This window comes from Phocoena phocoena, chromosome 1 (assembly GCF_963924675.1).
Source record: "Phocoena phocoena chromosome 1, mPhoPho1.1, whole genome shotgun sequence".
In the NCBI taxonomy this organism is placed as follows: domain Eukaryota; kingdom Metazoa; phylum Chordata; class Mammalia; order Artiodactyla; family Phocoenidae; genus Phocoena; species Phocoena phocoena.
In genome coordinates this window covers 32,470,542-32,484,534 of record NC_089219.1, presented here as the reverse complement: position 1 = coordinate 32,484,534, position 13,993 = coordinate 32,470,542, and the positions used below count along the sequence as shown (strand labels likewise).

Sequence of the window (13,993 nt, the reverse complement as noted above, 5' to 3'; positions counted from 1 at the left end):
CCTTAAGACAATATCTCTAAAGTAAACACATGATGGAAATAATTTTGTGGCAGTTAAGCATCCCAGAGAGCACAGGTCAGGCCTTTATGATAATGTAATACAACTACATCTCTCTACACATTCATTAGGTGCTCCTGCAGAGCAGGCTCTATCTCCAGCACTTAATGCAATGTCAGGCACACACACACAATCAGTAGATGAATAAATTTTATTCTGCCTTTCAAATGTGAAACCAAAAGCTATTCAACCAAATTTGGATAGTGAAATTATTCCTACTTCATCATAAAATTTTAAAAAACTTTTCTGAATCTGGTAAGAAAGGATACCCTACTGATTTTATCTGGGCTATGGGGAAAATGTAACAACAATATTGTGATAAATACTGTGAAGGGTTGAATATAAACTTTCTGTCTGCTGTTCGTATAAAGCACTACAAGATAAAGGTCAGAAAACAAAACAATCTCACAGTCATAGTTTGCCCCAGGTTATTAGCTAGTAAGTGGTAAAGTCATAATTAGGACCCAACTAACCCGCAATCCAATGTGCTTTCTATTACAACATACCATCACAGATACTCCTTTTATTTTGTTAGTGCAAAACATTGTTTTGGGAAAACTTCAGGCCAAAAAAAAGAACTTCATAAAAAAGACAAATTACAAAAGTACTTCCTTTTTAAAATTCTTCTGTGCCCTCACATATCTAAGTATCACTAAGACTCAATACATTAAAATTCAGTTAAAATAAAATCAGAGCTGCCAGCAGTAGGCATAAAGCAGAATATATATGTTATCCTCTGACAAGCTTCAATTTGATGGGTTATATCCATTCTTGCTATTCTTCTAGGAAGACAACGCAAGCTTAGGAGGCTTACCCAAAACCAACAGTTTTTCTGCTCTCCTCCTCACTAATCCGGGTCCAATTAGCTCCCTCTTCTCCCAAAGCACTGTTTTCCTTCTCATCTCTACCTTTGACACTGGAATACCACCCCCTTCCCCGATATTCAAGACTCATTTTCATCCCTTCAGCCACAGGGCCTTCCCAGGCCACCACATCTAAACTGGCCTCTCCCAGTATTTCTACAACGCCTCCTCTTCCATCATCACCAAAACTGCATTGACAATACTGTTATTTCTACTACCGCCTCCCAACCGTAAGCTCATCAAGGGTAAGTGCAGTCTTATTTACGTTTCCTCAGCACTTGGTAAAGTGTTTGGCACCATCCTATGGAGTCAGTAAAAGTTTGTAAAGTAAATATGTGTACTAAGAATGTTCACTGCTAGTGAAGAAGCAAAGAACACCTTAGTACTTCAGAGTTCAGGGAAAGGCTGACGGTTGTAGACATAAAAACTGGAGTGATACAACGTATGGAAAAGATTAGCAAGGACAAAACCCATTTAGAGATGAAGTGCTTCTGGCTCAGCAGAGAGAAGGGAGAAAGACATTCAATCAAGTCAATTTTTGATTCTTCTCCGGACCAACAGAGCAAACTGTCCCTCAAAATTATAACTGTGGAACACCACAATTTATTCAGCACACTCAACTACTCATTAAGAGCCCAAGTGCCAACGATTATTTTGCATTTTCTAAGGTGCACCAGGTGAGAAGCAGAGGGGCGGCTCCAAAACCTGATTAGAACAAACAAGCAGACATAGAAATAATAATGGCACACCTTTAAATTTATAAAGAAAAATCTCGGCGTGATCCTGGAAACGAAACTAAGCATACCAAGAAATATGTAATCATAGGTTTAGGACCTACTACGGCACAGAAATGGTCACAGAACTGCCAAAAGAGACCACACTTCTCATCTTTCCCAATCCTCTTCTACTCAAAGAGCCTAATAACCACTACAAGGATCACGAGCTTCATTTCTGGCAGCAGAATTCTCAAAGGAATATAGAAGAGGCTAAAGAACAGCTCTGATGCCCCCCCCAAAAAAGGCAGCAAAAACCAAACAGCCAACCAGCTCCACAATCCTTAAGCAGAAAGCCCTAGACGTCTTTCAAAGCCAACTGTCATACCTTTTAGGGGCCCAGAAGACGTTGACTCCAAACATAAGTCTCTGGCCCCAACATATATCTCCGGATTATTTAGGAAAACCCAGGTTTTCCAATTTGGAGATCTGCACTCTACTCAAAAAAGCATCTCCGGGAAGGAACGAGCGAGCAATCAATCCCTCAAGAGGCAATGGCGCTCCAACCACCAGCCGGGGGGACAGGCAACGACGACAGGGCACGGCCCTTCCAGGGAGCTGCCGGCGCCCTTCGGGCTCTCAGTCTAACCCAGCGCAACCTGCCCTGGCGGTGGCCGAAGTCGGGCAGTGGCTGAGGGGGGCCAGCGGTCGGGCTTCCGAACTGGGCCTTCCCGGCCCGGGGGCGCGGCAAGACATGGAGGTGGCGCCTTTCAGTCCAGCCCCGGCTGCAGCAACGGGTCCGGGGCCTCTTCCCCTGGCCTCCCCGCCCTGCCACCCTCAGCCAGCCAGTCCGCCCCTCACCTGGCAGAAGCTCCGGCAGTAGTTCAAAGATGAGACCTCCGACACCTCCTGCTCCCTCAGCTCTGTCTCCAGCTGCCACAGACAAGGTCGCAGCCCTGAGGCTCCCGGCACCGGAGATGCAGGGCTATGACCCCGAGCCATGGACTCTGTCTCGGTTCCGTCTCCGGCTCCGACTCCCGCCGGAGCCTCAGCCCCAGCCCCGGCGGCGGCGGCGTCTCCCTTTCCGTCCGCCATCTTCCCACGGCCCAGCAGCGCGTAGGCAACCAAGCCACGTGACTCAGACCTGGCCCCGCCCCCGGTCGACCGCGCTCTGTGACGCACCCCTGGGCGACTCCGGCGCCCGCTGGATTCCGTCACTGGAACTCGGGATGTTCCTCCCCTCCGCGGCCTCCCCGACAGCCGCCCGGGCAACGGCCTGGCAACAGATGAGCAGTGGCTCCTGTCCACTGCAGTCCTTCCAGACCTTTTGGAGTCGTGGGGTCCCCGAGACGGACATACCTGTACATATAATCTAGATATGGAGGAATGACATTTGAGCTGCGATCTGAAGAACGAGAGAGATGCAGCCCTGAGAAGAGCGTTAAAGGAAAGCATCCCCAGTAGAAGAAAATAAGCCAGTGGAGGTTGTGAGGCCGAAATGAAGACTAGCCCATGGGAACGTGGTTTATAATAGGGCATTACAAGTCAGTAGGTAAAGGGTGAACTTTTCAATAAATGGCGCTGGAACATTTTTTTCCAAAAGGGGGAAGAAAAAGTTAAATTGGATTTTTACCTCAGAGCATATCCAAAAATTAAATGCTGGATGGAATAAAGAAAGTATAAATATCTTTATGCTATCAAAATAGAGAAGACTTTCTTAAATAAGATCCAAAAAACACACACCATAAGGCAAAATATTGTTAGCTTTACTGCATTAAAATTTGTTAATTCTGTAATAACAGAAGTTTTAAAAGATGGCACACAACGACAAGCCAAAGATTAGACAATATTCACCATATATATAGCCATCAAAGGATTAATATCCCAAGAAGTTCCCAAAATCAAAAGGAAAAAAGCAAACAATCCAATAGAAAAGTAGAGAAAGGATATTGAGGTAGATCACCAAAAAAAGAAACCCAAATGGCCAATAAACCCATGACAAGATATTTAACTTTACTGTAACTATCAAAGTACAAATTAAAACAACAGTGAGAGATAATTTCATACCCATCAGATTGGCAGAAATTTTAAATTAGTACCATGTGTTAGGAGTTAGGAAAATGGAACTTATGTACTGCTGGTGGAAGTATAAATTGCTACATCATTTAGGAGAAGAATGTGTAATACTTAGTAAAATTAAAGATGCACATGGACTTCCCTGGTGACGCCATGGTTAAGAATCCACCTGCCAATGCAGGGGATACGAGTTCGAGCTCTGGTCCGGGAAGATCCCACATGCCGCGGGGCGACTAAGCCCATGCGCCACAACTACTGAGCCTGTGCTCTAGAGTCTGCGAGCCACAACTACTGAGCCTATGTGCCACAACTACTGAAGCCCGCACACCTAGAGCCCGTGCTCCGCAACAAGAGAAGCCACCGCAATGAGAAGCCCACGCACCACTACCAAGAGTAGCCCCCGCTCGCTGCAACTAGAGAAAGCCAGCTCGCAGCAAGCCAATGCAGCCAAAAATAAATAAATACAATAAATAAATTTATTTTTTAAAAATCCCTAGCCCATCAAGAGAGCACCCAGAAATGTATAAAAATTAAATTCAGTCATCTTTGATATTTTACCAATTTTCAGTCACACACATAAAAATATTACAGTTTTGTAATGTATCTTTTATAATTTCATGGTTGTAAAGGTGCATTTATTAAGTTAGAAGGATAGAACGTGTTTTATCTAACAGTGTGTTGTTAGCTTGGTTATAACTCTAAATAGTTAGACGTATGGTGTGTGTGCCTCCATTTATGCTCATGCTACCAGGCCCTACAAATAAATAATAAAGGTGGACATGCTATCACCACTGCCCTGAAATCCAGCCTCTGCCCCCTAGCTATCTCCTTTGGCAATCTAGTAGTCATCTCCCAAGAAAACATGTCAAAACTGCTCCTCTCTCAGTAAGTGACCCCTCTATTCATTCAGGTGCTTAAGCCAAAGACATTGGATTCGTGCTCAACTCCATTTTCTCACACTCCATAGCTAATCCCAACTCTAAATTGAATATATATTCTCAAATCTGACCCTTTCTCACCTCCTCAAGATCTAGCACCCTAGACCCCTCCACTAATACCTCCCATCTAAACTTAGGTAATAACCTTTTCAGTGAACTAGCTATTTCTATTCTTGCCCTCCTCCAGTCAGTTCTCCACAGGATAGCCACATAACTCCTTTTAAAACATAGTTCAGGGACTTCCCTGGTGATGCAGTGGTGAAGAATCCACCTTCCAATACACAGGATACGAGTTCGATCCCCGGTCAGGGAACTAGATCCCACATGCATGCTGCAACTAAGAGTTTGCATGCCACAACTAAGGAGCACACATGCCGCAACTAAAGGAGCTAGTGAGCCACAACTAAGGAGCCCGCCAGACACAACTAAGACCTGGCGCAACCAAAATAAATTAAAAACAAAACAAAACATAGTTCAGATCACATCACTCCCCCCTGCTCAGAACATTCTAGTGGCTCCCCGTCATCCTTACCAGAGCCTACAAAGTCCTATCTGTATTTGCCCTGTTACCTCTCCAAATGCTCTTCCCACCACTTCATCTCACTCATTGGGCTCCAGCCACACTGACCTTGCCATTCTTAAACAAGACAGACAAGCTCCATGACTTTTGTACTTACTGTTTCCTCTCTCTGGGGAATCCTTCCTTTTTTCATTTCGTTCAGGTTCAAGTATGACCTCACAGGGGCAGATGACCCTGTCTAAAATAGCCTTCTCTATCCCTTGCTGTCTTTTCATTTTGTTCATATTAATTGGCTTTACATTATCACTATTTTGTGTGTCTCACCTGCTAGAAGGTAAGTTCTTTGAAAGTAGGGTGACTTATTTTACTCAATGCTATATCCCTAGTGTCTGGTAAGGTAGTTCCTGGCATGTGGGCAATCAATATTTGTTAAACAAAAGAAGAAAATGTAAAAGTTTATGGTATTTAAGTGGTACTAGATGAGATTACCTGGGGAAAGGTAAATCAGGCGTCATAAACTCATATTCCTACGTGACTTAGACAGGTGACCTAAATGAGTAAAGCTGGCTGGATATTAGATGTTTGGAATTAGCGAACTGGTTAAGGAATGACCCAGGCACGCCAGGGAATTCCCAGGTTTGGTAACTTTTAAAGAGAAATATAAAACCTTCAACTTACCCACTTTAACATTAAAAATGAGGAACATGTCTTTATTCAAAAATTACAACAAATATAAAAATGGAGTAGCCTAAGACAGTAGAAGGAATGTTGGATGAGAAATTAGTAGAACTGGGTATGGTTCACTTTTTTAAAATTTATTTTATTTAGTTATTTTTTGGCTGTGTTGGGTCTTCGTTGCTGTGCATGGGCTTTCTCTAGTTGTGGCAAGCAGGGGCTACTCTTTGTTGCATTGCGGTGGCTTCTCTTGTTGTGGAGCACAGGTTCTAGGTGTGCAGGCTTCAGTAGTTGTGGCGAATGGGCTTAGTTGCTCTGTGGCATGTAGGATGTCCCAGACTAGGGCTCAAACCCTGTCCCCTGAATCAGCAGGTGGATTCTTAACCACTGCGCAACCAGGGAAGTCCTGGTTCTCCTTTCATTAACTAGTTTTATAACCTAGAAAAGGTTGCTTAGCCTCTTTGGTGCCTCATTTTTTTCAGGTGTAATATGAAGCCCACCCCATGCTCACTCACTCATTCTTTCAAGAAACACTGATTACGCCTAACTGTTGGGAGATATTGTCATGAGAAGTGAGATGACAGGAGACTTTGACTTTCTACTTACACATTTCTGTATAATTTGATTTTTAAAAAGTATAGATTACTTTTATAATCAACAAAGATCATAAAGATGTTATGGGATGAATTTTGCCCCCTAAAATTGATAATGTTGAAACCCTAACCCCCAAGTAACTCAGAATGTTACTGTTTATGAAGACAGAGCCTTTAAAAACACAATTAAGTTAAAGTGAGGTTGTTAGGGTACTAATTCAATCTGACTGTTACAAAGCATGATATTAACCCAATCTGACCAGTGTCTTTATAAGAAGAGGAAATTTGGATGCACAGCCACCAGGGATCCATGTGCACAGACGAAAGACCATGTGAGGACACAGTGAGAAGGTGACCATCTGGAAGCCCAGGAGAGAGGCCTCAGAAGAAACCAATCCTGCTGACATCTGGATCTTGGGTTTAAAGACTCTATAACTGTGAGAAAATAAATTTCTGCTGTTTAAACCACACACACAAAAAGAAATGACCCAAGGGCTTCCCTGGTGGCGCAGTGGTTGAGAGTCCGCCTGCCGATGCAGGGGACACGGGTTCGTGCCCCGGTCCGGGAGGATCCCACATGCCACGGTGCGGCTGGGCCCATGAGCCGTGGCCGCGGAGCCTGCGTGCCCGGAGCCTGTGCTCCGCAACGGGAGAGACCACGATAGTGAGAGGCCCACGTACCGCAAAAAAAAAAAAAAAAAAAAAGAAATGACCCAGGCAGAAGGTACTCAGCTCCAGCAAATTACAGCAGTGTGAGAATGCAAACCCTATTTTGCTAGATCTAATTCTCCAAGAGAAATTGGAAATATGGGTTTGTTTTTTTTTAAACACAATTTCGCATTGTAAAAACTGCAAGACATATAATACCCACATGTGAGTTCAGTTTGGGTGATGAGTTGACAGTTTGTGACCTCAAACAGAAAAAAGAGGAGAGTCCTGGACCACTCCAAGATCAACATGTCAGAAGAATAGGATCCAGCCAGCAAAGAATGTTGAGAAGAAGCAACCAAAGAGGTGGAGGGAAAACCAGAAGAATGTGATATTTCTGAGGACAAAAGAATAAAGTAGCAGGAAGAGAATAGTCAGTAGTGTAAACTGTTAACAAGAGTTTGGGTAAGATGAGGACAGAAAGTGATCATTTGATACGACATCATGAGTATTGTTGATAACCTTAACTACAGAAGTTTCTGTGGCTGTCTGGTATGGACCCTGACTAGAGAGGGTTGAAGAATTAATTCAAGAAGAAGTGAAAAGCAAAGGGATAAGGTGGGGAGAATTAACCCCTTTGAGAAGATTTTTCTGTGAAAAAGGGCATAAAAATGGGGTTGTGCTATAAGGGGATATGAGGTTGCTGCACTTGTGCTTTCTCTAGTTGTGGCGAGTGGGGGCTACTCTTCATTGCAGCGTGCAGGCTTCTCATTGTGGTGGCTTCTCTTGCTGTGGAGCACAGGCTCTAGGTGCGCAGGCTTCAGTAGTTGTGACGCACGGGCTCAGTAGTTGTGGCGCACGGGCTTAGTTGCTCCGTGGCATGTGGGATCTTCCTGGACCAGGGATCAAACCCGCGTCCGCCACACAGGCAGGCGAACTCTTAACCACTGCACCACCAGGGAAGTCCCAGGCTAGAATTTCTAACTTGCAAATTCAAGAACTTGATTCTGTCATTTCACCTAGGTGGTGATTAAATCACAAGAGCCCAATTTACTAATTTATCCTAAGAAATATAATGGCATACCTATAGAAAAGTTGGCTTGGGAAAAATATTAGCATCAGAAGGTTGCTTACGGAGGGTAAGAGTCAGTGTAAAGGCAGCTAAAAGACCTTAAATCACCCCTGTTCCAACACCCAGGCTTCTCTCATAATTATTTTCTATTCTCTCTTTCCTTTCCTCAAAATCTAATCAAGTTAGATGCCAAATCCTATCAATTTGTCCTTAGGAAATTTTCTTCCACCCATGTCTGACCTATTTCCACTTAGCCATGCCCAGGGAAAGAGAACATATCTTCTAAAGGTCTAAGAAGAGCTTGGTGGGAGGGAGTAGCTGCCACATGATGTAGCAGTATTTATACCCTAGAACCTCCTTTCGAGTGATTATCCCCCATGACTGTCACCACTCCTTCCCAGGCCCTCTCCTTTGGACTTGCTCTCACCAGCTCACGGGAACCCCAGGAACTTAGGTATTCCTTGCTAGGAGGCTTTGTTGCTGTGTTTTGATGAAGAGTCAGGGGCCTCAAAGGTAGAGAACCCCCAAAGGAGGTGGAAACTCTGGAAACCTCACAGACACTGTTTCAACCTTTTCCCTCCTGCCAGAGATTTCCCCTGGAGAACTCATCTTTGCTCTTCCTTTTGGGGAATTTTATATCTGTTGGATATAAGGAAGGTGCAGTTCCTTCATTGTACCACCTACCCTCAGGCAAGTCTTACTTTCCTCTTGCTTGGGCTATTGCAAGAGCGCTCCAAGGATATCGCTGTTTCCAGGTCATCCACTTACTCCCTGGCCATCTTCCTAAATTTACCTCCACTGTGTAAACATGTTAGCCCCTTCTTGCTTCAAATAGAATAAAAATACTCAACCTGGCTTTTAAGTTCAACCGCTTGCTACTCCTAAGAGCACAGAGTTGCTTGTTAGCTCCCCAAACATGTCACCACTCCGCCACACTTTATAGTTTTCCTGCCTTTGTGTCTTTGCTCAATCTGTCCCCTCTTCCTGGAACTCCCTCCCACTTGCACTAAACGGAATTGAGACACAGTATCATCCAGTGATAGTTGAGCGGCCCCAGCTACACTGGCCTTCCTTCAACTCCTCAAGCCCTCATTTGTTTTGTTTTGTATTGTTTCTTTGTTGTTTTTGTGTTGTTTTTTTTTTTTGCGGTATGCGGGCCTCTCACTGTTGTGGCCTCTCCCGTTGCGGAGCACAGGCTCCGGACGCACAGGCTCAGCAGCCATGGCTCACGGGCCCAGCCGCTCCGCGGCATGTGGGATCTTCCCGGACCGGGGCACGAACCCGTGTCCCCTGCATCAGCAGGTGGACTCTCAACCACTGCGCCACCAGGGAAGTCCCTCCACTTTTCCTTCTTATGCTACATGACAAATTTACTCTCTCATAAAGAATGAGGAAAAAAAATGAATTGAAACAAGAACATGGTCAAACTATGCACTTTTTTTTTTGTGGGCCAGCATTTGCTTTTTGATATAATAGCAAAATACAGACTTTCTGTTAATAAATTAAATGTGTGTAGTTAAATATATTTGAAATCTATTAATAGATGGTAATGTGATTATTTAGTGGTTGCCAGTGGCCAAGGGTGGGAGGTTAAAATTGATTGAGAAGGGGGGACCTAGAACATTTTGGGGTAACAGAAATTTTTAATCTCTTGATTGTGGTCATTACATGTGTACATACGTTTGTCAGAATTCATCAAACCCACTTAAATGGGTGTTTTATTGTTTGTGTACTATTCCTCAATAGAGTTAATTTTTTTTAAATTCCAGTATTTTTATAGGCTTTATTATTTTAACAGTTATCTCATTTAAATTAGTTTAATAATTGAATTTGAAATTTATCATTTTTATTATTCATTAATTTTTATGTTTGACATTAAAGAATTTAATACAGTTTAATTTAACTGAGGTAATATCAGTAATAGCAATGGAAATGAATCAATGGGGGGAAGGCTATTTTTATATATGTATAAAGAGCCAAAATTACGACTCTGACCTGGACACAGTGCTGGGCTCTTGGAGTACAAATTGAAACGGATGTGGTCCCTGACCTCAAGCAGTAACTTACTGTCTAAGGAGGGGCATACCTACATAAGCAGATAATTTCACCTTTAAAAAATTATATTTTTCTCTCTTTTTTGGCCTCACCACGCGGCATGCGCGACCTTAGTTCCCTAACCAGGGATCAAACCCATGTCCCCTGCAGTGGAAGTGAGGAGTCCCAACTACTGGATGGTCAGGGAATTCCCCCCCTGCCACCCCGCCAAATTAAATATTTTTGAATAATTAAAATATGCACTTAGTTTTTTAAATTAGTACAAAAGAATAGATAGTAAAAGTGTCTCCCTTACATCCCTGTCTCTCAGTCTCATAGTTTCCCTCCTTGAAAGTCACTACTGCAAAACAGTTTATTTTTATCCCTTCAGAGATACTTTATTCACAGCTTTGTATACAGTAGCTTTATTCCCTTTATTCTAGTTCTTCTCCTTATTTTTTTTTATTTTTTCACTGAACAGTCTACTCTGGAGATAATTCCACAACAAACATATAAAATAGATAGTTTTCAATATAAGAAGTGATGACAAATTGAAATTATAATGGGGGTAATCACAGTTCAGGCATACAAAAATGAAGTCAGGTGACCATTGAGGATCTGGTCTCAGACACCTCTCTGCATCACTGAGAACGTGAACTTTCTTTGAACCATACTAGACCCAAGAACACTACCAGCTGTATTCTGAACAACACCTGCCAGCTGCAACCTTATGGTCTCAAGGTCTCCCTTGTAACTATGCAACCATTTCTGATCCCAACCAATCCTTACTTAACAAGCACCCTTACTGCTTGCCAGCTCCAATTATAATTCTTGATAAACAACTCATGTAACTAACTGTAACCTTGCAGTTTTGGCCTTTATAAGCCTCCCTCATTTTGTAGTCCGGTGGAACACAATTCAAGTGCTTCTTGAATCTGTCTCCTGGGCTGCAGTCCTAACAAACCACAAATAAACACCTTTTCATTTCAATCAGGTCTTTGTTTCTAAAATTTTGGTTAACAGAAGATAAAAATACTGGTAGAGGAATGAAAAGAATGCTGTGGGTGTACAAATTACTGGCCAACTATGTAAAGCTTTCTGGAGGATGGCATCTCCTTTATGAGTATTCCGAGATAAAAACACATGAACTAATTAGTAAACTAAACTCTCTAGTTGTAGACTAAACTGCGTGCAACTGTCTGTAACTCTGACAGCTCTTTGGAGGGGAACAAAAGCAATATGTGCAGGTCAAGGGCAGAGAAAAGGTGTGGTACAGAAAGTAAGCGTAGAAAGGGGCACACCTTGTGCCTTTGAAGCAGAAGTGTGAGGTGGAAAGAACTCAGTACAGGAAGAGCTAGGAGCCCAGCGTGGGCAGGGAAGTCTTGAGTTATAGATGGTGTTTCAGGATTAAAGGAAGCTTATTTGTAGTTCTCTCTAACTAGAATTGCCGGATTTTGGCAAATAAAAATGCAGGACATCAGTTAGATTTCCAGTTCAGATAAATAATAAATAATGTTTTATTATTTACAAGCATGTCCCAGATGGCAACCCACATGACTGAGTCAAATTGATGGCTTGTCACCATGCACTTAAAAACAATAGGGAAATAAGCATTTTTAATGGGAAGGGTAGACAAAGAAGGAAATATGAGGAGCTAAGGTCAAGATTTGGCTGGTGAGTTTAGGGCAGGTGGGGCCCAGGCCAAGGAGGCAATTCCGATGGCCTGGGCTGGCAGGGCTGGGGCTTAGGTATAGCTTGAAAGGTCTGTCGGGACCAGTAGGTCCAGGGCCAGATAGATGGCCCTCATGTTCAGGGCAAAGGAGGCAGTTCTCTTGGTCAGGGTCAGCGGAGACAGGGCCAAGGAGATGGTTCATGCAGTCAGGAGAGTGAGTAAGTAAGTCAATATATTGAGAATAATGGGAGTCAGGTTTCTTACTACTGGAGAAGAGAGTTACAAATATAGAAACAGGAAAGACTAGAACAAACTGTGTGATGTTGGACTAGAATTAGAGGTAGAGGTGTGAGCCCAACGGGTGTATGTATGTGTGTGTGTGTGTATCTGTGTGTGTGTGTATACTTATGTATATAATATCAAATATTATGTATAAAGAGAGAGAGAGAGGGTATGTGTGTGTGATACATATGTAGTAGTGTGCTGGTAAAGTGGCTTTCTCATTTAAAAAAAACATTGATTTTAAAGAAATAAGAAAAAAACCCACTGATTTGTAATGTTTGCTGATTTCCATGGTGTAAATATTCCCACCATAGCTTATTCAAACTGCCATTAGTTTAACAGTCACTCACAGAATTCCTGAATATATAACTATTGGCTTTTGCAAGCCCATACAAGTTGACTCCAGCCCAACACTTCAGAATGCACGCAAAATATATGAGTGTATGTGTGTGTATATGTGTGTGTGTACCCATACGTTATTTCCTAGTTGGTGTCCTATTTCCTAGTCCTAGTGAAAGGATGTACAAGAATGACACCCTAGTAGCAATAAGCCCACCTAGCATCTACATTTTGACTTTCAAATATCATTCTTCAATAAAAAGGAACAAAAACTTCTGGAGAAACGGCTGATCCCATGACTGGGGCAGTAAAGCATGTTACTGGTTCCTCATTAAAGAAAGGAAGTGGTCAAAGAATGAGGAGGTAGTAAGCTAAATAATGACCCCCACAGATATCAGGTTCTAATCTTTGGAACCTGTAAATGTTACTGTATATGGAAAAAAGATCTTTGCAGATGTGATTAAGTTATGGATCTTGAGATAGGGAGATTATCCTGGGTTACCTAGGTGGAGCATAAATGCAATCACAAGTGTCCTTTTAAGAAAGAGGTGGAGAAGGATAACATGGAAGAAGATGACAAGGCAGGAGGGAGACTGGAGGGGTGTAACCACAAGGCAAGGAATATCAGCAGCCACCAGAAGCTGGAAGAGGTAAGGAACAGATTCTCCCCTAGAGCCTCCAGCATGACCTCTCGCCATCCAGTGGACTTGCCATTCTTATCAAAAATCATTTGACCATATATGCAAGGGTTTTTTGGGGGGCACCCTATTCTTGTCCATTGGCCCATATGTCCGCCTTTATGCCAGTACCACACTCTTTTGATTACTGTAGCTTTGGATTAGCTTTGAAATCAGGAACTATGAGACCTACAACTTTGTTCTTCTTTTTCAAGATTGTTTTAGCTATTGGGGATTCCTTGAGATTCTATATGGATTTCAGGATGATTTTTTAATTAATTAATTAATTAATTATTATTTAAAAATTTTTTTTGGCTGCGTTGGGTCTTTGTTGCTGCACACGGGCTTTCTCTAGTTGTGGCGAGCTGGGGTTACTCTTCGCTGCAGTGCACAGGCTTCTCATTGTGGTGGTTTCTCTTGTTGTGGAGAATGGGCTCTAGGTGCACGGGCTTCAGTAGTTGTGGCTCACAGGCTCTAGAGTGCAGGCTCGGTAGTTGTGGCACACGGGCTTAGTTGCTTCGCAGCATGTGGGATCTTCCCGGACCAGGGCTCGAACCTGTGTCCCCTGCACTGGCAGGTGGATTCTTAACCACTGCCACCAGGGAAGTCCCCAGGATGATATTTTTACATAAAAAAAAAAATCAAAAAAAAATTTTTCTATGGAAAGAAATGGTACACATTCTTTATTTTTAAATATTTATTTATTTATTTGGCTGTGCTGGGTCTTAGCTGCAGCACGCAGGATCTTTAGTTGTGGCATGCGGGAATCTATAGTTGAGGCACATGAACTCTTAGTTGAGGCATGTGGGATCTAGTTCCCTGACCAGGGATCAC

General features: G+C 42.9%; 1 protein-coding gene across 1 annotated transcript in view; it reads right to left on the bottom strand.

Moving 5' to 3' along the window:
- Positions 1–2,728, bottom strand: part of RLF (RLF zinc finger) — an 80,616-nt gene extending 77,888 nt beyond the window's left edge. Inside the window, exon 1 of the mRNA XM_065891765.1 lies at positions 2,495–2,728. Coding sequence (XP_065747837.1) covers positions 2,495–2,728 — 234 coding nt within the window. The remainder of the gene's footprint in view (positions 1–2,494) is intronic.
- Between the last annotated feature and the right edge of the window lie 11,265 nt (positions 2,729–13,993).